The sequence below is a fragment of the Vidua chalybeata genome, chromosome 11 (genome assembly GCF_026979565.1).
Source record: "Vidua chalybeata isolate OUT-0048 chromosome 11, bVidCha1 merged haplotype, whole genome shotgun sequence".
NCBI classification, from domain to species: domain Eukaryota; kingdom Metazoa; phylum Chordata; class Aves; order Passeriformes; family Viduidae; genus Vidua; species Vidua chalybeata.
In genome coordinates, this window is record NC_071540.1 from 14,081,223 (window position 1) to 14,103,634 (window position 22,412).

The 22,412-nt window shown below is 56.4% G+C and overlaps 1 protein-coding gene across 3 annotated transcripts; it reads left to right on the plus strand.

Moving 5' to 3' along the window:
• The first annotated feature begins 1,131 nt into the window (after positions 1–1,131).
• On the plus strand, positions 1,132–15,165 carry SLC9A5 (solute carrier family 9 member A5). 3 transcript variants are annotated; one of them, XM_053952987.1, is made up of 16 exons: positions 1,132–1,280; positions 6,231–6,533; positions 7,194–7,357; positions 7,624–7,702; positions 8,414–8,591; positions 8,722–8,942; positions 9,127–9,329; positions 9,854–9,943; positions 10,072–10,142; positions 10,830–10,959; positions 11,108–11,196; positions 11,336–11,462; positions 11,585–11,755; positions 12,325–12,394; positions 12,551–12,682; positions 13,060–15,165. In XM_053952987.1, exons 1-16 carry the CDS (start codon positions 1,148–1,150, stop codon positions 13,524–13,526), a joined length of 2,628 nt encoding a protein of 875 aa, XP_053808962.1. In that variant the 5' UTR covers positions 1,132–1,147; the 3' UTR covers positions 13,527–15,165. The 3 variants fall into 3 exon arrangements, with proteins under 3 accessions (XP_053808962.1, XP_053808963.1, XP_053808964.1); XM_053952988.1 differs by having other exon boundaries at positions 12,996–13,240; XM_053952989.1 differs by lacking the exons at positions 1,132–1,280; positions 6,231–6,533; positions 7,194–7,357 and having other exon boundaries at positions 7,629–7,698.
• The last annotated feature ends 7,247 nt before the right edge of the window (positions 15,166–22,412 follow it).

Genomic DNA, 22,412 nt, shown 5'->3' on the forward strand with positions numbered 1-22,412 from the left:
CTCAAACTGCAAAGCAAAGCTTGTGTAAAACCCATTTTACTTTCTTTTTGACAGATTACCTGGACAATGGCAATGACCAGATGTGATGGAGTGGTGGGCAGGGAGCTTTCCCCTTGCTCCTGCCTCCAGCCTGCGTTCCCCAGCCGTTGGCTTCTGCTGGCAAACATTTGTAGCACATTTGTACCCAGGCAGAGAGATGAGAAAAGGTGATGCCACCGAGGCCCCCAGGGAAGTGTCCTGTGGCCCATTCCTACCTGGCCTGTGGGCTCAAGCTGGCACTCGGCATCTGAGAGTGCCTGTGCCATAGGCACTGCCAGCCAGAGGACTTGCTCTGGCTAAGGTGTCCTGTCCTGTCCTCCAGGGACATGTGGACACAGGTCAGAGCTGGCTCTCCATGGAGTACTCTGCCAGCATCCCATCTCTCTGGGCTGCTTGGGCATAGCTTGCTGCCCACCCAGAACATGGAGTGCTGGATCTCCTGGATTGGGAGCTCAGGGATGGGGTGTGGGAGATGGAGCACCTGCCAGGGCATGGTGGATGGCCTAATCAGCAAACAGGAGATTTTAGGAGTATCTGAGGGGGGCTGAGAAGGTCAAGGAGAGACAGAAATTTTGGGGGCTGCCCATGGGTGTGTCCAGGCTGGGGCTCAGGAAGCACCTGGGGCAGGGGTAGATGGTTTCAGCTGGGAGGGGGATTGAGTGTGGAGGAGGATGAGGAATTTGGTGGGTGCGTGAGGACTAAGCCAGGGCGGGGAGACTCAGACAAAGCAGAAGCACGGGGGAGGGTGTGGGGGATTAGGGTGATGCGAGTGGCACCGGGACAGTTGCAGAGAGGCCTGAGAGGGAGGCAGGGGACTAGCGTGGGGCAGGGGGCTCCGGGAGTGTGCAGATGAGCTGGGAAGGAAGGGGAGGGGGGGGGTTTGTAAGGGGTGAGTAGGGGGTGCTGGGGTCCGGGGCAGGTGCTAAGGCCTGGGACAGTACCGGGGGTGCCGAGGTCCGGGGCGGGCCGGTGCCGGTCGGGGCGGGGAGCGGCGGGCGGGGCCCGTGGCGTGGGGCGCGGGGGCCGTCCTGGCGCATCCCCACGTGCGCGTGACGCGGGCGGGGGCCGGGACCGGGACCGCGGAGGAGCGGAGCGGAGCGGCGGGGCCATGCAGCTCCCGGCGGCCTCCCCCGGCCCCGCCGCCCCGGCGGGAGCCGAGCTGCTGCGGTGGCAGTGGCGGGAGGTGCAGGCGCCCTGCCTGGTGGCCGCCTGGATCCTGGTAGCCAGCCTGGCCAAGATCGGTGAGTGTCCCCATGTCCCCACCCGCTCCGGTCCCCCGGGAGCAGACGTGCCCACCCCCGGGTAGGCAGGGGCGATGCGGCATTCCCGGCGGGCGCGGGGGCACCCGGGACGAGGGGTGTCTCCGCACGCCGGGACACGGGTCGTGGGGACAAATCCGGCTGGTCACCACTCTCAGCTGGATTGCAGAGGTCGGGGACCACGCCATGTCCTCCGTGCCCTGCCGTGGGATGATGTGCGGTGACGGGGTTAAGGCACGATCCGAAGGAAAAAGTGGGGGCCCGAGCTGTTTGTTCCTGCGAGGGATGGATGGATGGATGGATAGATGGGTGGGCACAGAGGATGGAAGGTTCATGAGAAGAGAAGCCCCAGAGGATGTCCCGTGTTCCCAAAGGCTGGCACAGCACCTGCCGTTGGCAGGTCTGGAGGCCATTGTTCCCCCACAGCCCCGGGGAAAGGCTCGGTGGTGCCAGTGCCAGGCAGGATGTGGCCCCAGCAGCCTGGGGATGGCAGGTGCCTGCAGTCTCCTCCAGTGGGTCACTCCAGATTGGGTTGGCCTTGGACTCTTGTGCTCCCCAGCACAGAACCACGCAGCCGGGGGAGGCTCTGCTGTGAGAGGCTGTGTGGGTAGGCACAATGAGGATGTGTGTGAGCTGCGCAGGGCTGGGCTCCCCACCAGCATCCGGGGTGCTGGGGAGGGGACACCCGTGCGTGGGTGCCAAGCAGAGATACCCAGAGAGCTGGTCCCCCACAGTGCCCCTGCCTGCTGTGCTGGGCCCAGGGGATGGGATTGTGACCTTGAGCCAGGTTTTCTCCTCAGGGGCCTCACTGTGGGCACAGCCCCCATGGTGTGGGCACAGACACCCTCTGAGTTTCGAGTTGAATCAAGAAATGTGGGTTCAGAGTTTGGCAGGGGAATCTCTGATCAGCCAGGGATGTGCAGCAGCACTCGTTACACAGGAGACAGCTACAGCTGTGACCACCAGCTGGCCTCTTCCTGTCCCAGCATCACTGTGGATCTTCCGTTCCTCTCCTTCCTTGCCTTCTTGCAAGAGAGACCTAAAGCCTCGCGAGGAATGAATTAAAAGGTATCATGAGTTTAAAAATACAGCACTCTGCTGTAGCTGTGCCACCTCCAGCTGCCAAGTGCGTCCCTCCTACCTGCAGAAGATCAGAGAGAAAATTCCTTTCCCTGGCTGTTATTTTCTTCTCTCCAGCCTCTCCCCGGAGTTGCTCCCTGTGCAGGCTTCTGTTGATGTGCTCCCCTCAGCCACCCTGGATTTTGTGCCGGTGGGTGCAGGGGGACCTGAGCTGGGACCATTCCCAAATCCCCAGATCTGCCACATTCTTCCAGGCCTGAGGCTGATGGCCACTCTCCTCTCTGTCTGTGAGACACAGCCCTGATGGCTGATAGCTTCGAGCTGCCAGGTTTGCTGTATCCAGTGGGTCCAATGAATCCTCAGAGCCTGGAGCCAAATAGCAACACCCAGACCTGGAGGCACAGCTGCAAGCAGCAGCCTGCCATGGGTGTCCCCAGAGATGGCACCTGCAGTCCCCAGGGTGCACAGGAGTCCACAGAGGAGATGAACCAGGGGTGGAGGATTTTGGGGAACGGAGAGGGCAGCGCCAGCTGTGGCAGCCATGGACACTGGGCGTGGGCTGGCGCAGAGGAACTGTTGTGGTTGTGGCCCTGGGCTGGCAGCTCACAGCCCTGTGACTGTAGGGGAGGAAGCGGCCCCACGCCCGGGTGATGGGGAAATGACACTGTGGGCTCTGTTCTCAGAGGCAGTCACGATGCTGGGGTGACCCAAGCCAGCAAACACCCGGGGCAGGGAAAAATTGGCTTGGGTGTTGCCTTCCTGCACAGCGAGGCATCATCCGGGCTTTGCTGCCTTTTCCATCCACAGTCAGAGCACAGGATGGGGAGCACAGAGGTGATGAGCATTGTCCCCAAACATTCTCCTTACACATAGCTGCCCCACAGGCAGGAGTTTGCCAGCAGACAGATGTTTTTCTATGCAGCAGCATTGCAACCATCTCTCCTCACACCATCACCTCTGTCCCCAGCTGCTCATGTCTTGGTTTAGGTGTTCTGCCATTTCCCAAGCTCTGGAGGAGCAGAGCAGGTTTTGGCTCTGAGTTCTCTCAATGGCAAATCCTTTATTATGGATGCCTGAGTATGATTATGTCTCTGAAGTTAATTCACATGTGGCTAAGTTACTGTTGCTGTGGGAACCTTTAGTGCTGAAATCCCTGACTAGTATAAAATTAGAGCTCGTTCAGTCTGTCCCCACTGGCTGCTCTCTGTGACACAGGGGAGCTCATGTGCTGCCATTTCCTGGGGAGGCTGGCAGCTTTCCCCATCAGCCAGCAGATTTTTGGACAAGCATGATCTTTCCCGTTGATGCTTCTCCTTTATTTGACCAAGTTTCTGGCTTGGTGAAAACAATCATAGAACCATAGAATGGTTTGAGTTGGAAGGAATTTTAGAGATTATCTTTTTCCAACTACCATGGATTTCTTTTTCCATGGGCAGAGACAGCTTCCATTAGACCAAGTTGCTCAAAGCCCCACCCAGCCTGGCCTTGAACACTTCCAGGATGGATGACCCCTGTCCCCACAGCATCCCTGCACGCTCTCCTGGGTCCCCCAGCCAGCCAGGACAGCTCCACAGCATGAGGAATGCAGATGGGTTGCCGAAGCAGAAAGCAGGGATCTTGGCAATGTTCCTGAGAATGCAGAAAGGGGCTGGACGCCTCGTTCCCTTCTTGAAAACTTCAGAGCTTTGTTCCCGTGGGTGGGAAGCGGCTTCACAGCCTGCTGCAGGCGCTGAGTGAGCACCATTTGTCCACCGGTGAAAGCAGCTTGTGTGGGGTGAACAGGGCTCTGCAGTGACTTGTGTGGTCATTTAGCAGGAATTTGGCCTGGATGAAGCCCAGCCAGCGTTTCCTCAGGCTGTGGGTCTGCTTGGAGGGCTGTAGTGTCCATATCACCACAGTCCCCAGGGCTGTATTGCAGCCCATAGCAGTGAGCAGAGGTGGCTGGGGCTCAGGGGGGTGCCCTAGGCTCTGTGCCCAGGGTGTTCAGTGGCAGAGCTATGGCAGAGGCTTGGCCTGGGTGCTCTTTGCTATTGAGGTGCTTGGTGGTGGGGCTGCTGTGCTCACCTCTCTGCCCCTGCTGGCTGCAGCTCTGCTCCTGCTGTATTATGGCATGGAGCCAGTGCTGGGGCATAGATGGAGCTTACTGTGCCAAGCAGCAGCCTCTTGAGGTCCTCAACTAAAGGAAAAGTGGTCCTTAGCCTGCACATTGGGGGGTGGACTCAAAGATTTTGTCTGTTGTTGTGAACCAGATCTTTGTCATTCAGTTATCTCCTGTAATTCAGAGTTCAGCTGCTGCAAAGGAAAGAAAATCACCTAAGAGATGCTGGGAAAGGAGAAAGGAAGAACGCCAGGAGGCCACAACCTCAGTTCTCTGGTTGTCCACATCTCAGGGACACTGGGACCTGTCCCAGAAGGATAGAGCAGGACCAGAACATGTTCAGAGGAGAATGACAAGGGCATAGAGACAAACCTACTGATGAAGTACTGCCTGTTCCTGGGCTCTTCTCCAGGTCTATGCCACTGGAGACAGCACCCTGGGCTAGGCAGACCTTATGGTCTGTCCATTGGGGTTCCAAAGGAGGGAAGCAGCTGAGTGACCCAGGGTTGGTGCGTGACCATAGCACAACTTTCCTTCTGGAGGGGTAGCTTGGCACAAGCAATGGGCACCTTTAGTCCAGCTAAAGGGCTTTAGGGACTGGGTTTTGGGGTTGGCAGCAGGGCTGGGCTTGCAGCCAAGTGATGGCTCAGAGCCCATCCTAATGTCCCCTGTACCTGCTGGGTGCACAAGGACAGAGGTGGCTCTCAAAGTACCTGGAGGAACTCACTCCCCCGGAGATTTCTTCATCTGATGGTCAAGTCATGCAACAGAACTGAGCTGGATGTCACAAATGATGGCAGAACTCAGTGATGGGAGGACAATCACTGTGACCCTCAATAGCCTTTCCCCAGGCAATGCCCTTTTGGAGGGGCAGCAAAAATACAGCACCTTGTGCTAGTGAGGAGAAACCCCCAGGGGTGGGGGTTGCCTGCCTGGAAGCTGGACTGATTTGGGATTACACAGGACACCCTGACATGGGGGACAAGGGTGCCTGGAGGAACGAATTTCCTGTGCTGGCTGGCGTGGCACCCTGCTGGCTTGTGCCTGAGCACAGGCTCGCTGCCACATTACTGATGGATGAATACCAGGGCATCCTCTGTTTGCTTTAGAAAATACATCCTGTTCCACGGCAGCTTATGATTTGGCCCAAACCTTGCATGGAATAAACTGATTATTCCAAGCATCTCTAAATCGCAGCTCCCAAGTGCCTGTGTTGTTGCATGCAGGTAGGTTAGCTGGTGCTGAGGGAGGCTGTGCTTGGGCATGGCTTGTGCTGCAGTGGTTTGCATGCTGCTCTGGCTGCTTGCTCAAGATGCAAACAAGGTCACCCTGTCACCAGGGCTGAGCATCCTCATCTCCGAGTGGGGTAACGTGTCCCGGTGTACCAGGATTTCTTCACTTGAACAGCAGCCAGCAGTGCTCGTGACACTGTGAACGTGCACTCTGCCTGCTTTAAACCTTTAAGTGCAGATACCAGAAGCCAAAAAAAGTAAAATGCCTGGCTGACTGGCTTATTAGACAGTGGCTGAGAGGGAGGGAAATCCTAAAGAGTCAGGGACCTGAAGTCCTGACCTGGGAGGTAGCTGGAAGGTTTTTTGTGCACATGTGGCCATGAAGCAGTCTTTCCATAGGTGCTCCCTTGTTCTCCTCCCATCCGTCATGCATCACCCAACCCTTCTGTGAAGGCTGTGGATTTGGGATGCTCTGTCCATGTGCCTGTTTGGCTGATGCTCTCATTCTTCTTTTTCTTCTAGTTTTCCACCTGTCAAGGAAGGTGACATCTGTCGTCCCGGAGAGCTGCCTTCTCATCCTGCTGGGGCTGGGCCTGGGGGGCATCGTGTTGGCTGTGGCAAAGAAAGCCGAGTACCAGCTGGAGCCCAACATGTTCTTCCTCTTCCTTCTGCCCCCCATCGTCCTGGACTCGGGGTACTTCATGCCCAGCCGGCTGTTCTTCGACAACATCGGTGCCATCCTCACCTACGCAGTGGTGGGCACGCTCTGGAACTCCTTCGCCACCGGCACCGCGCTCTGGGGACTGCACCGGGCCGGGCTCATGGGTGGGTGTGCAGGGCTGCCCAGCTTGGACCACATCCCCAAAAAATAGGTTGGAGGTGCAAAGCAGTGCCAATTTCATAGCCCACTGCCTCTCCCTGCTGTGGATTCCTAGGAATTGCAGCACGAGCAGGGTCCTGACATCCTGGGAATGGTGCTCTGGCAGGATAGTCAAGCGTGCAGGACAGACGGGTCCTGCTTGGCACTGGGCTGACTCGTGTCTTGCTATTTTTGTCTGCTGACCTTGGCTAGCGTTGCTGGCTCACTGCCATGTTCCCTGTCCTTGGCTGGAGCCACTGGCCCTGGCTGGCCTGGGCTGTGTTTTGAGCTCTCCTGAGCCCTGAGGAGCCACTTGATGCATGGACCCGAGGTGGGGCTGCTGAGCCACCTTTGGTGGTACCTGCTGGAGGAGCAGTGATGCACCTGGGTGCCAACAGGGACATGCCTTATGCTCATCTCATGTTGCAGCAAGAAGGCACCAAGTCCCACTTTTCCAGGGGCATCCTGGAGGTCTGGGAACACTTTTGGGCTCATCCCACTGCACTCCCAGTTGAGATGCTGCAGCCAAGTCACTGGGATCAGATGAGGGACAGGGTTGTTTCCATCTGGTGAGAGGGGCTCTGGGGTGGCTGGTTTGCCTCATCTTGATCCTTCTGTCCTAACAGATCCAGGTGTTGAAGCTGGGCTGATGGATTTCCTGCTCTTTGGCAGCCTGATTTCAGCTGTGGACCCTGTGGCAGTCCTGGCTGTCTTTGAAGAGGTCCATGTTAATGAGACCCTCTTCATCATTGTGTTTGGCGAGTCTCTCCTGAATGATGCTGTCACCGTGGTGAGTTGCAGCTTGGGGGACTCTAATGTTGAGCCCAACACGGTCCAAGGTGCTGGAATTCCCCAGGTTGGGCAGAGGATGCAGGTGACATCCCTGAGCTGGGGGCAGACCTATGCCATACTCTCTTGGCCTTTCCTCTCTCCTGGCCCTGGGAACTGTTACCTGACAAGTTTGGGGTGGAAAATGCCTCTTCCACAGGACCCTCCCCGCCCCTCTCAAGGCAGGGCAATGCCCTGTGTTTCTCAAGTGATTTGCCTTCCCTGCAGGTGCTGTACAAGGTCTTCAACTCTTTTGTGGAGCTGGGCCCAGCGCACATCCACGCCACAGACTACGTGAAGGGGGTAGGTGAGTAATTGCCACACCAGCCCCTCCACCTCCTCCTCTGTTGTGGAAGTGGAGGGGGGCAAGCACAGGAGCTGTTGTCCTGTGGGGTGGGCACTGAGCACCACAGCTCTGTCATCTCCATGTGTCACATGCTGGCCATCAGCATAGAACTGCAGAATTGTTTGGGCTGGAAGGGACCTTAAAGACCATCTTGTTCCAACCCCCCTGCCATGAGCAGGGACACTTTCTACTAGACTGGGTTGCTCAGAGCCCCCCCCTGCCCCGCAACCTGGCCTTGAACACTTCCAGGGATGGGACAGCCAGTCTGTGCCAGGGCTTCACCACCCTCACAGGGAAGAATTTCTTCCTAATACCCAATCTAATCCTGCCCTCTGTCAGTTTGAAACCATTCCCTCTTGTCCTGTTATTCCATGTCCATGTCAAAAGTCCCTCTCCAGCTCTTTTGGAGTACTCTTCAGGTACTGGAAGGGCTTCTGAGGTCTCCCCAGGGTCCTCTCCAGGCTGAACACCCCAACTCTATCAGCCTGTCCCCAGAGCAGGGGTGCTCTAGGGGATGCTTTGGGATCATCCAAAGCTTTGTGCTCTATGGGATGCTTTGGAGGGGACTTGGGTGGGAACATGGCGCTTGGCCAGCGCAGCATGGCATGGCTGTGGGGCACAGGAGCTGGGCCCACTTCCTTATGGCTCACATGAGACTTCTCCTCCCACCAGCCTCCTTCTTCCTGGTGAGCCTGGGGGGCACAGCCGTGGGGCTGCTCTTCGCCTTCCTGCTGGCCCTGATCACACGGTTCACCAAGCGTGTGCGCATCATCGAGCCGCTCTTCGTCTTCCTCCTGGCCTATGTCGCGTACCTTGCTGCCGAGATGGTCTCACTCTCCGCCATCCTGGCGTGAGTACTGGGGTGTCCCCCAGAGGAACCCAGGAAATTGGGGTTGCAGTGCTGAGCAGCAAGAGGCAGTGAGTAGACCCACTCCTCATCCTGCCATAGGGCCATGCCATCTCCTCCTGCCCCTCTGCAGAGTCACCTTCTGTGGGATCTGCTGCAAGAAGTATGTGGAAGCCAACATCTCCCAGAAATCCCGCACCACGGTCAAGTACACCATGAAGACACTGGCCAGCAGCTCAGAGACCATCATCTTCATGTTTCTGGGCATCTCAGCTGTGGACACCTCCAAGTGGACATGGGACACAGCACTGGTGCTGGGCACCCTCATCTTTATCCTGCTCTTCAGAGCCGTGGGTCAGTCTGTCCTGCTGTGCATATGGCTGGTAGCACACAGCCCTTTTCATGCCAAAAAGGGATATTGCCCAGGAAAGTTGGGGCACAAGGCCAGCCATGGATCCTGGCTGGGATTTTGTGCTGTGCTGCTGGAGCAGGCAGGATTCTCCCAGCATTCTAGGCTCTCCTCCTCCTTCTTCCCCAGGTGTTGTTCTCCAAACATACGTGCTCAACCGCTTCCGCCTCATCCCCCTGGACAGGATCGACCAGGTGGTCATGTCATATGGTGGCCTCCGTGGGGCCGTGGCCTTCGCCCTGGTCATCCTGCTGGACAGGGAAAAGGTGAAAGCCAAGGACTACTTTGTGGCAACGACCATCGTGGTGGTGTTCTTCACTGTCATTGTGCAGGTGAGGATGGGCACTGTGCCCTCCTCCAGTGCTGCTTTCTTGCCCCAGAACTGGCCTGGGGACATGTGCTTTGGGAAAGTATCTTTTTTCAAGTGACCTTTGGTCCTCGGTGCTTTCTGGCACCCCATCCATCAGCAGGTGTGCAGGACCGCTATGGGGACTGTTGCAATGGTAGGGCCATGGCCCACCTTCTTTTCCTACTGGCATTTTGTTCTGGTTGGACTGGCTCCAGGAACTCCAAGAGTGCATGCCTGTCCAAGGCTGTTCTCTTTACAAAGCTGCTGATGGGCCCCAGCTCTGGCACTCAGCACCCTAGGAAGGGAAGCCATGGGGAGGATGAATATGAGTCTAGGGGAAGGATGATTGGGGGTGCACACCATGGCACAGGGGTCGGGTTGACAGGGGCATGTGTGGCTGGCACAGCCACTGTCCCCGGTCACTTCGTGCTGCTTCTGCTCCCCATGCCCCAGCCATGCACCCTCTTGCCCTCCCAGTCTTTCCCTTGCCTTCTCCTGCCATTCTAGGGCCTCACCATCAAACCCCTGGTGACATGGCTGAAGGTGAAGCGTAGTGACCACCACAAACCCACGCTGAATGAGGAGCTGCATGAGCACGTAAGTGATAGTGCCAGAGGCTCCCCGGCTCCCCTCACATGTGGGGCTGGGCAAGGACCATGTATGACATTGGCATCCCAGGGGCACCCACAGCCTTGCCACCACTCACCCTCTTCCCCTCACTCAAGGCCTTTGACCACATCTTGGCAGCGGTGGAGGACATCGTGGGGCACCATGGCTATCACTACTGGCGGGACAAGTGAGTGTCTTAGATAGGATTCTCTGCTGACTGTTAGTGAATGTTAGGGAGATGCATGCCAGCCACAGGGACATCTTGGGGTTCTCACAGGAGGACACCCCTGCTGTGGACAGAGCAGCAGGACCAGGAAGGCTGTATGTCTGTCCATCAGTCTGGATAGGTACCACCTGGCTGCTGTTGTGCAGCAGACCAAGATCACAAAAGCATCCCAGAGAGAGGTCAGGTTGGGGATGCTGTGGGGCTGACATTGCTTGCCAAGGTCAGAACTTGGGGTGTCTATGTTGGTGGCAGCGGCCCTCTGCCTCCTCATGGATGGAACTGCGCTGGGCACTGAGGAGGGAACAGCCCTGTTCCTGCCTGGGCAGTGTTTATCTGCAGCTCAGGGACAGGAAAAGGATGCAAAAAGCCTGTTTCCTGCAGGGGAAGTGCTCCAGCAGGGTGGCCCCAGTCCTACTCCCACTGCCTCTCACAGACCCGATAGTGTCTGGCTTCCCCTTGGGCAGGCTGAAGGGTCACCATGTCCCCTCCCCTCCTGCTCTCCCTGGCAGTGTGACCCTGTGCACAGCCGGGTCCTGCGTGCCCAGCCTCCCTTTGCCGTACTTGGGACACTCAGCCTTGTGTGGGTAGATATCCCTGGCCGTGGTACCCCATGGGAGCTAAACTGCCTGTGTCTTCATCTCATGGCAGGTGGGAGCAGTTTGACAAGAAATACCTGAGCCAGCTCCTGATGCGGAAATCTGCCTACAGGCTGCGGGATGAGATCTGGGATGTTTACTACAAGCTGAACATCCGTGATGCTATCAGCTTTGTTGATCAGGTACAGGCAGCAGTGGTGTCCAGGCGGCAGGATGGCGCTGGCAGGAGAGGTTCCCCTCATGTGCACCCTCTGGCCAGGCAGTGGGGACCTGCCCGTCCCAGCTGAGTCCTTGCTGTCCTGATGCCAGCCTTGTCCTCCCAACTCTCAGGGTGGCCACGTGCACTCGGCTGCCAAGCTGGCGCTGCCCTCCATGCCCAGCCGCACATCCATGTCAGAGTCATCAGTCACAAACCTCCTGTGAGTACAACCATCCCTCTGAGCTCCTGGGCAGACCTCCTTGGACCTCGCAGCCACCCTCTTCCCTGGGGGTGGGTTGCACCAGGGCTGGCAGGGGGCTGGCATGGAGCCCAGCCCGTCCATCTCCATCTCCCCGCAGGAGGGAGAGCGGGAGCGGTGCGTGCCTGGACCTGCAGGTGATCGACACAGTGCGGAGCCGCCGGGACAAGGAGGACGCTGCCATGCACCACGTGCTGCGAGGGAGCCTCTACAAGCCTCGCCGGCGGGTGAGCACTCACGGCGTGCGGCTGACCCCGAGGGGAGCAGCACCTGCAAGAGGAGCAGGGATGGACGATGCTCCGTGGGGCCAGCTGCTCACCCTGTGTCTCTTTGCCTCTCCCTCGGCCAGTACAAGGCCAGCTACAGCCGTCACTTCATCTCTCCAGATAAACAAGAGCGCCAAGATAAAGAAATCTTCCGGCAGAACATGAAGAGGCGTCTGGAGACCTTCAAGTCCACAAAGCACAATGTATGCTCCTCCAAGAGCAAGGCCAGGCTGAAGGAAAAAGGCAGGAAAAAGGCAAGTCCTCCCCAAGCTCCTGTTCTTTTCCTAGCTCTGAGATTTGGCCACCCCAGGATGCAGTAAGAGAGGTCCTTTTGGGGTGTAGGTGAGGTGTTGCAGGGCATCAGCAGCTCCAGAGCCAGAGGGAAAAGCGGCTCATCTCTTCTCAGTCCTGTTGATGCTGCATGTGAACATGCAGGTGTTGTGTGTCCGTGTGTCCCCGGCATACCATCAGTGCTGTGGGGTGGCTCCTCACTGAGCAAAGCCCTGGAGGAGCCCCCAGTTTGTTTTGCAGGAGCATTCAACATAAAACAGCCTCAGTGTTGGTGCAGATCCAAGCCCAGAAGTGTGGCACTGCACCTCAAATTGAGCCTTAGGTATCTTACTTTGTTTGGAGGCTTTTGAAGCCATTGCAGCTGAGCAGTTCCTTGTGGGGCATGAAGATGCAAAGCCTAAGGACTAGAAACAATATGCCATGTAGCCAGGGTGGGAATCTGCATGCCCAATGTTGGCTGGCTTGCAGGACCACCTCTTTGGTTTTGGGCTTTGCACAGGACAGGTCCCAAACAGTTCCTCTTCTTTCACAGAAGAACATCTCTCTGACCAAAGAGACACCCAACGGGAAGAGTCACAGAAATGTCCCCTGGCAGGATGCAGGTAAGGGCAGTGGCAGGTGAGGATGGCAGGTCCTGGCAAGGGGACCTGGTGGTGTGGAATGGGATCACCTGCTGTGCTTGTCCACTGCCAGCTTGGTGGGATGACAGCACCCAGGGTTGTGTTAGCACCAAACCAAGGCCCTCCATCTGCCTGCAGCTCCTGTCCTGGTGATGGTCAGCTCAGAGGAGGAGGAGAGCGACAGCTCAGAGACGGAGAAAGAGGACGATGAGGGGATTGTGTTCGTTGCTCGAGCCACAGATGAGGTCCTGCAGGGAAAGACAACTCCTGGTAGGCACCAGTGCTCCGTGCCGGGGCAGCTGCCAGTGGGTAGCTTATCTTTCCTCTGCCTGTGAAGCAAAGCTGCCATGGCCTGGGCAAAAGCAAGGTCCACAGAGCATGAATGGGAGAATCACTGTCCTCTGGAGGCATGGCAGAGCCTCCCTGTGTCCTGCATCCCTGGGCCAGCACATGGTGTGATTCTTGGGGTTATCCTGCACAGGGCAAGGAGTCGGACTCCATAATCCTTGTGGGTCCTTTCCAACTCAGGATATTCTAGGGTTCTATGGCCATTTGGTAGTGGTTGGTTCTGCAATGTTTGCAGGGTCCAAGGAGAGACTGAGAGCTGTGCAAGCTCCCTCTCACTGTCCCTCCATCTGCATCTCCAGGCAGCCTGGATGTCTGCCCCAGCCCCTGCATCATCCCTCCATCACCAACCTTAGCAGAGAAGGAGCTGCCATGGAAAGGAGACCAGGCTGATCTGGCTGTTTATGTCTCCTCGGAGACCACCAAAATTGTGCCAGTGGATATGCAGAAAGCGTGGAACCAAAGCATCTCCTCCCTGGAGAGCATCGCTTCCCCCCCAGGCATCGAGAGCGGACCTCAGCACAGGAGATTTGCCTGCCCTGTGCTGGAGGAGCAACCCCAGTCTGCAAGCCAGGTGATGCCAGAGCAGAGCTCCTGCTTCCAGTTCCCCAGCCATGTCTCCAAGAGCGGCCGGTCGCAGAGTGACAGCAGCCCAGACGGTCCTGAGCAGCAGGAGCTGCAGCCTTTGATGGCCACAGAGGAGCAGGGCAGGATGCCACCCTCTGCAGAGCCCAGGTGGCTAATGTTCAACAGAGCAAGCCACCTCTGAGGCACTCTGTGGATTGGGAAGGGGCTGAGTGCTGCAGACAGGTTATGACCTGGTGACTGCTCTGTCTTGCACTGCAAAGCTTGTGTGTGTCTCCATAAACTCCAGGAGTGGCAGGAGAACCCAGTACTCCTGGAGCTGTTCTCCAGGGTGCGCTTTGCTCATGCACCTACTGATGCAAACCTGGTCAATAATTTGTCTTTGTGCTGTGACAGCAGGTACCAGCCCCTGTCCACCCAGGGAGGCACAGATCCCAAACCTCATTCTTCCTCTCTGGTCCCTACACATCTCTGCAGCTGGGAGGTTAGAGATATTTCTCCCAGGGCTGGGATCCCGAACAGACTTGATCCTGTCATGGCTGTGCTGCCCAGAGGTGGTGGCTGCTGGAAGATGGGCTGTGGCTTGCTCACAGGTGTAAGAGTATGAGCTGGTCTCCAGCCTGGCTGTGAGTAGGAGACCTGTGGGAAAAGCGGTGAGAGCAACGCTGGTGAGCAAGAGCCCACCCACGGCCAGTGACTGAGCCATTGACTTCAAGGTGGCCACTGCTGGTTCCTCACAGCATGCATGGAGCTCACCCAGGAGCTCAGAGATGGGCTCCTTGCCACGACAGCCCTGTGTTCCTGGGGTTATGGAGGGACCACAGAGGCAAGGCCATGGCTTTCTCAGGACTGGGAGCAGCGCTCCTGGGGTTTGGCTCCACCAGGAGCTGGGCTAGTGAACCTGTACGCACAGGGACTCCTCTAACAGCCAACCTGCTGTGCTAGCCTCGTACCTGGCGCCTGGATGCGTTCCCAACAGCTGCTGTGTTCAGCATTCTGGCTTTACTGGGAGGCAGCTGCCCTGCACAGCATCCTTGGTGTTCATTCTGCCCACATCTGAGTCTCCCAATTGCCTGAGGTGCATCAGCTGGGAGGACTGGCCATGGTGCAAGGAGTGGCACAAGCAGCAGGTATGAATGTACATCAGGAACAAGGGTGATGGGTATGACCAGTGTCAAAGGTCTGTCCCCAACACCTGCATCCCAGCCACCCCTGTTCCCTCCTCAGAGAATGATGGGAGCTAGTGGCCCACACGATGAATTATTTCTGGTGGACCCCAAGGGCCAAGTACTGCACCCCAAGAACTGCTCAGCACATAAAAGAGCACAATGGCTGGGCACCGGCAGAGCAAGGGGGTTGGAGGTCACTCCTCTTCAGGAAAAATGGGGACTTGGACTGATAATGCTACAAAGCAGATAAAAGCCTGCCTTTTCCAGCTATATGGGTGTGCTGAGACAGCAGGTGCCAAGGGGACACTTGGATGCACTGGGTGGATGAGTCCAGTGTGGAGCAGGTGAGCTGATGGGACCCTCAGCCCTGTCAGCAGGGCTCAGCAGAGACCCTTCAGCTCTGTACCTGTTCCACCAGATAAGCATGAGGTTTTTAAAAGGTTTTTATATAGTTTTGCATTTCTGGTATGATTTACTCTAGTTTTGATTTCTGATATTGGGCCATACTAAATCTCTAGTTGGGTCAGTGTTTTCTGTAGCCATGGGCACCACAAATGACTCAAGACATAATATATTATTTGCAAGGATATTGTTATAATGTGAAAATATATGCAGAGTATTTTGTAATGTTCAATAAATTGGAGTTGGAGCAGACGTTGTGGTCTGGTCTGTCGGTTGTCTGGGAACCTCTGCCCATCCTGGTTCGGTTCTCCTTTGCAGGCACCATGTCCCTGTGACGCTCCGTTCTTCTCCACCCGAGGCCCCAACCCCCCTCTCTTGATGTGCCTAACTGGATTTCCTGGTTTCCATAAAGTTTGTGGAAAATGTGAAATTCTTTCCGAGGAGATGCTTGCCTGCAGCCGTTGTTAGGCTGTGCAGAGGGAGCAGCCAGCAAGAGACCAGGCCCTTCTGCCCAGAGCTGTGGCTGCACAGCCACCAGCGTGCTGGGAGCCCATGTCTTCCCATGTCCTCTCTCCTTGCCAAAAATATGTTTTAAAGGGGTCTGTTTCAGGGTATTCTGGGTCACAGGAGCTTCCTTGCATCAGTGTGTAATGGTTTTGCTCTTCCCCTTGATCTCCTGGTCTCCGCTTTTCCTAAAGGAAAGTAAATGGGGTTTACTTGATTCACAAGGCAGATGTTTGGTTTGTATTGAACCTGGCATCCACCATCAACCCCTGGTTCTTTTTGGCAGGGTCAAATATAGCTTCTAGCCCTGTTAGCTTTGCACTGGCCCCTGTGGAAGCTCTTGGTCCTTGTGACATTCCCCATCTGCCTTGCATCCCACCAACAACGCTGCTGGCTGAGCTGTGCTCTGCATGCTGGACCTCCGTGCCAGCATCGCCTGCAACCACAATCACCTTGGCAGTGCACCAGGCTGTGTGGGCCAGGTGGTTTCCTGGAAGAGGTGGGTCTGCATCCTTCAGGTCCTCAGAGGAGGGAAAGCAGACATCTCAGCTTCAGGAAATGCTGGGACTGGTTGCTGCTCTCTTGTCCAGACATCTGAGCCTAGCAGCTAATGTGTGCAGGCTCTCCATGCCACCAGCCAGCAGCTTGGAGCCCCTTCAACACCACCCTTGTGAGCAGGGATGGTGGCTCCTGGCTGGTTTTTAGTCTTGTATTTCACTCTCTGTATTTCACATTGGAGTGTCCTGCCTGCACAGGACTGCTCTGATCCTTCCAGCATAGCAGAGTCCTCTCTTTCAGCCTGAAAATACTGAAAATACTAAAGTGCTTCAGTGGAAAAACACGAGGAGTGGGCCAAACCACGAATGCATGTGCCCAAACTTCTGCTTCTCCAGGACGGAGTAAGACACAGCCACAGGAGCTGTTTGTCAGACTCTAAGCCAGAACATACATCCCTCCAACTGTGACTGTAAGCAACCCCATCCCAGGGCAGACTATCACAGACCTATCATTTTGCACCCAGGCTTCTGTTTAAAGCCTGCCATTAAACCCACACATTTTTTCCACAGGCATTTGCTTTCTCCAATACTCAGCTCCTCCAGTTCCTCTGTGGCAGCAAAACTTGTGAAGTCAGCAGGGGATGTAAGGCAGATCTGACATCAGCTGTGTGGAAGAGCTGTGGGCAATGGATTGGTGTTGGCCATCTTACAAGTGAGTCTTAAAATCGCCACATCGCTTTTGCACAATGCACATTGGAGCATCAGTAAATTTCAGACTGGAAGGGGCTTGGGAAGCCCATGGTCCACTCCCAGCTCCATGCAGGGCTGGTAGCAAAGCTAGACCAGGTAGCTCAGAGCCCTGTCCCACTGGATTTGGAATGTCCCTGAGGATGGAGGTGTCCCTGTGCCAGAACCACACCGCAGCTACAGCAGTCTTGCACAGAATGAATTTCTCCTTACGCTCAGTAAATATTTCCCCTGGGGCAGGTTGTCCCTGTTACCTCTTGTTCTTCCAAGTGCTTCTCTGGGTATAGTTGGGCTGTGGTTTCTTTGTGCCACCTTGTTGGTAGCTCCCCTCTGCCTTATCTTCTTAAAGCTGGTTCTCTCTGACATACATACATGTGTGTATATATATATATATATATATATATATATATATATACACACACATGTTCTTTCGGGACGCCCCCGATTGGAACTAGCACCCAGTTGTGTCTCACAGGTACCAAGTCCAAGAAATAATAATTTTCTTAAACCTGCCAGCTTCAAATTCTCCACTGCAGCAAGGGTGCTGTTGACTCACATGTGTAGTTGCTGATCCTGCTCTGTTTCTGGAGCACTTCTAACACCCTCTTGGGAGGTTTTCACACTGCTCTATACAGGCAGAAGCAGGGGGAAGTGAGTGACTAGGAGCCAGTTCCTCACCTCTCACTCACACAAAGCATGGCAGAGGCTTTGGCCATGCTCATGTTTTCATGGAGAGCAGCAGGAAGGCAAATGCAGAAGAATTCAGGAGAGGTGTTCAGTTTGGTTGTATCTGGTACAAATATTTTGGAGACACATCAGTCTGTTCCTTGCTCCTGCCTCTTCATATCCATCTGTCCAGACTGATCAGACCTGTGATCAGACTGAACACCTCCCCTGAATTCTGCATTTTCCTTCCCGCTCTTTGCACCTGAAGCAGCCATCCCTGCTCCCTGCTTTCACTGGAAGCCTCCTCTGCCTGTTGGCGAAGGGAATAATTCGTTTTCCTTCTGGCATTACCTCCGGAGGGGGATGCCAGCCCTGACGCTGGTCTGCCCCAGGTGTGCAGAAGTTGCTCGGCTGACGGGATGCGAGCGGGCCGGGGCTGTGCCGCGAGTGGTGACGGAACTGGGATCAGTCGGCAGCCGGGGCGGATAATGAGGAACAGATTCGCGCTGGGCAGTGGTTCCCATGCTGCGTTCCAGGGCAGAGCGGCCAGGATGGGAGAGCCTTTGTGCTCCGCGCTGCACCCCTCCGGCTCGTGTGGAGCCAGCCCCTCGGCTCCCCCGGCTGTCCCCGCCGGCTGCCGGCAGTGAGCGGCCCCGGGCTCCCCGCAGGGCTGGGGACCGGCCCCGGCGGCTGTGCCACCCGTCGGGCTGCGGGTGCCTTTCCCCAGAAGGCTTTCCCCACGGCCCGCCTGTGCAAGGGAACAGGCTGCAGCGTGGACTGGCTGAGGACAGGCAAGAGCAGAGGGATCTCTAGGGTCAGCAGGAGCTGGGCGGGGTGATCCACACCTTCCTTCGCGGCTCAGACTTCCTTGCTTTTCCCTGGAGAAGCAAACAAAACTATAGGAATCCCTGAGGGTTGCATGATGAGGTTTCTACTCCTGGGGATTTCTGCAGAACAGCCAGAGTGGAAGCCAGCGTGGTGGGGGCTTTGATTTTATGAGTACCCCGGATCCAAGAGTTGTGATCTTCCCTGCAGTCAGATACAGCTGTTCCTCATCACCTCTTGGAAGGCAAGGATCCCTGAAGAAGCCACCTGGTCTTCTCTCACCTCATCTTCTCCTGGCATCTGTGGCCACACATCCAGGCTGTCCTGAAGGTAAATGAAATGTGTTGGCAAGGTAATTGGAGAGGTAGGGAGGGTGCTGGGGACACTTTGGGGATGTGACCACCAGCCCAGTTGGTCTGGTCTACATCAGACCACTGATCATCCCAAGCTTGTGGGCAGCCCAGGAAGAAGGGCTTGGAAAGGCCACAGGGTACTGGTAGTGACCAAACCCTGCAGTAGCTGTGTTGTATCTGCGCTTTCCTCTGCCACAGCAATGCAGGGCAATCCCTGCCTGCACACAAGCTTTGCCTCCTGAAGCCCAGCTAAGCCCACACTGTTGGAGAACCATTTAAAGCCTTGCTTTGGCTCCTTGGCTGGCTGGAGGGAAGTTGGCTTCTGGCTGTGCACCCACCTGAGTCCTCACCATGTGTGGCTGCCTGGCAGTTTAGAGTCTCTGAGGGCCAGGATATTCTCTTGTCTACCACATATGTGCATGTAGATACACCTGTTTTCAGTAGACATCCCTACCCTCTTCTATTTATGGAGAAAGCTGGCAAAATCTTCAGAAAGGTACCCAGAAAGACAGAGAAAAAAATAAAAAAAGAAACTGTGAAGGCTAATAGGCTTTCCTACATGGTGTGGGGCTGGCTGATGGGAGCCAGCTAGTGAAGGAGCACCATCCACACGTGCTGGGATGGAAGGGCTGCGGGGCAAACAGGTGGGACAGGTTCCTGCGGGGGAGTTAATCCATGATCCCTGCTAGGTTCACTCCGATCTTTGCTTTATTCTGCTAGCGAACAGATAGAACTGTTAAAAATGTTAAACTTTTTTTTTTCCTTAGTAAAAATAGCTTTAAAAGCAAACAGGAAATTACAGACTGACGAGTGTAATGAAGAGGGGGAAAAAGTCAGGCAGCTACCTCGCTGTGCTTGGATTTGTCTATAAATACAGCTCCACGTGGGGTGCCGCTTGCCCAAAGGCAACCAAACCGCCCCCGAACTGGTGGGGATCGGGGGACGGGGGTGTAGGGGGGCATGTCCCCTCCGGCGAGGGTGACGCACCGAAGGTCCCAAGAGGGGCCGGCGCTGGCAGAGTACGGAGCTCGGTGTCCGCGGAGCTCGCCTGGCGCGGAGCTCGGTGTCCGCGGAGCTCGGTGTCCGCGGAGCTCGCCTGGCGCGGAGCTCGGTGTCCGCGGAGCTCGCCTGGCGCGGAGCTCGGGGTCCGCAGAGCTCGGTGTCCGCGGAGCTCGCCTGGCGTGGAGCTCGGTGTCCGCGGAGTTCGCCTGGCGCGGAGCTCGGTGTCCGCGGAGCTCGGGGTCCGCGGAGCTCGGCGGGAGCGGCCGCGCTGCCCAGCGCCGCCGGCAGGTGTCGCCCTGCGCCTCGGCCTCGCCCGGGCCCGCCCGCCAAGATGGCGCCGCGCCCCCTCAGGGAGCCCCCGGCGGGGCGGGTGCGGCGGGGCGCGGCTCAAAGGCCCCGGGGATTCCGTGACGGGGTAGACTTAAGGGAAAAGACAATATACTTGTGGTAGCTTCAGGCCTCCTTTGGTGTGCCAGCCCCAGCTGCACAGCTCCCTCCCGCTCTCCTGATGGAGGGTGTGATGTCCAGGTTCAGTCACCAGCTCGCACTCTTTCTCAGACACCTTCATCTCACCCGGCAGCAAACGCAGTCAGGGGCTACAAAATATGGCCCAAAACCAAAGCCTTCTTTTACTGTGGGGGTGGTGAGACACTGGAACATGTTGCCTAAGGAGGTTGTAGTTGTCCCAACCCTGGAAGTGTTTAAAGCCAGGTTGCATAAAGCCTTGAGCAGTCTGGTCTAGTGGGAGGTGTCCCTGCTTGTGGCAAGAGGGCTCGGGACAGAATGATCTTTAAGGTCTATTCCAACTTCTTAACATTGTATGATTCTATAAAGGAAAAAAAAAAAAAAAAAAACAGCAAAGAACACACACTTGGACCTGGATATTTCTGTGTTAGGGAGGAAGCTCTTGACCCACTTGTCCCTCCTCCCACCAAGCTCCTCCAAATGTTCATGGCCCCAGTCTAACAGTCCTGTTTGAACCCCAGAGGGGTCTAAGCCTCCTCGAACCTTCCCGGGGCTGTTCTGTAGCTGGCCTTACCCTGTCTCGATTTGGGAGCAGAGATTCCCCTGCAAGGAGGAAGAGAGCAGCAACATGATGGAAGGAGGGCAAGTGAGAGGGAGAGAGGACAGACTGCTGACAGGAGGCAGGAGCCCTCCGCCCTGCCTGTCTGAAGGGGAAGCTGCTCATCTCCTTCAGGAGGCACATTGTTATTGCTGCTGATGGCATGGAATCACACCGTTTCCTGCCTGCCGGTGCTCTCCAGCCCTGGTGCCAGGGAGGGGAGGTGCCCACCCCAGCTGGAACCAGCTCACAGCGTGTCAGTCACATGCTGCTTCCTGGTGCTTCCTCTTTCTCCAGCCCACACTGGGAACAAAGGGTCCCTGGTACCGCAGCTGTGATCCACATCACACCACCTCCTCACTGTGCCCCGTGTCCTACCTGCTCTGTGTTCCTGCCTGGCATCCTTGCTGTAGGCATTCCCTGAGGTTCACTCCTCTAATTGCCAGCTCTGGATGTTCCATGGCAGACTGCTCCTATCCCTGTCAAACCAGCCCTTCCCAGGGGCATATATAGAGCCTTCTCAGTGCTCTGGATCTGCAGTCAGCAGAGTTGGCTCTCGACTCCCCTAGGGAGAAGACCCTGACCCCAAACTGATCTTTGCCCACTGCAGAGTGACTTGAATATCAGCCTGAAGCCTGGCAGAGCTGCTGGAGGACTGAGATATTTCTCCTTTGCTACCAGCTGGGCAAGGCTAGAGGGCCACAAAGCAGGTCTCTTCTGTATCTGGGGAAACTGTCAGACCTGAGCAGGTTGTCATTCACCCGTTGGAAATGCCAGTTGGATTAAAAGTACTTTGAGAAGCACCTGGAGGACTCACAGAGGGACTGCTTGCGTTCAGTGGGCAACACAGCCCAGCTGTGACAGGCACCATGACAGCTGGTCCCAGGGAACGCCCATGCAGCTCTCTAAGGCACTGACTGGACCTGGAGATGCATCTTGGGGCTATTGCTCTGCCCCAGGGAGTGCTGAGCTAACTCAGCTGCCTGTCTGATCTGGAGAAGCAAACTGTAGGCAGGTGAGAGCTTTCCTTCTCTCTGGAGATATTCTGCCATGGGAGAATGGTTTGCAAGATCTGTCGGGATCTGCTGGGTAGAAGCTCTGCAAATGCTGGCTGTAAGTGTGGGGTTTGGGAGGGTTGGAAGGGCTGGATGGGAGCTTGACAGGGTGTGCACCCAGGGGAGTAGCAGTTCTGGGGATCAAAGTTCCTGGATCAGAGTCCCTGACTGTCACCCCAGGTAGGACCTGGGAGCTTGCCCTGGCTCTGCAAACTGTGGAGCAGAGACTGCCAGTGGTTGGAGAGGGGGTCCTTGCTTCCCTGGTTAGAGCTGCCAGCCCTGCCTCCTAGCAGGGCACAGTTGGATTTAGGTTGGTTTTGGGAAGAGAAGGGATGGGTCTCCAGATCAGAAGAGTGTCCCAGCCCTTGTTTGGTAATGGTTGGTGCTCAGTGGCATCCTCCAAGGGGTGTACCCACTTCTCTTGGTGCAGGCTGGGCAGGTGTCTCATGGGTGCTGGTTGCTCAGGCATGAGCTGGGCACAGAGCAGGGACACAAGTGGGGGGCTGCTGGTGGCGTGGAGCCATGGTGGGGAGTGTCTGTCTGTCACCACAACACTTACTCTGCCAAGCAGACCTGGAAAGAGGAGCAGGCCCTGGCAGCTGTGACCGAGGATGGAATTTGCAGTAGTGTGTGATCCTGTGTCCCACGACTCCCTTGTCTGCGGGAGAGGGGCCGGGGCAGGAAGGGTGTGGGTGCCCACTGGCACGTCTAGCTCAGAGGTGAGCGTGCTGTCTCACAGAGTACAGTAAACATGTGCTGTGGGGCTAAATGGCATGCAACTTCACTG

Excerpts from the sequence above, each read along its gene's own strand:
- SLC9A5 (XM_053952987.1), top strand. The coding sequence starts at position 1,148 with ATGCAGCTCCCGGCGGCCTCCCCCGGCCCCGCCGCCCCGGCGGGAGCC. Across the intron at positions 11,463-11,584 it reads TCTACAAGCCTCGCCGGCGG|TACAAGGCCAGCTACAGCCG; the intron begins GTGAGCACTCAC and ends TCCCTCGGCCAG. Across the intron at positions 12,683-13,059 it reads GCAGGGAAAGACAACTCCTG|GCAGCCTGGATGTCTGCCCC; the intron begins GTAGGCACCAGT and ends CTGCATCTCCAG.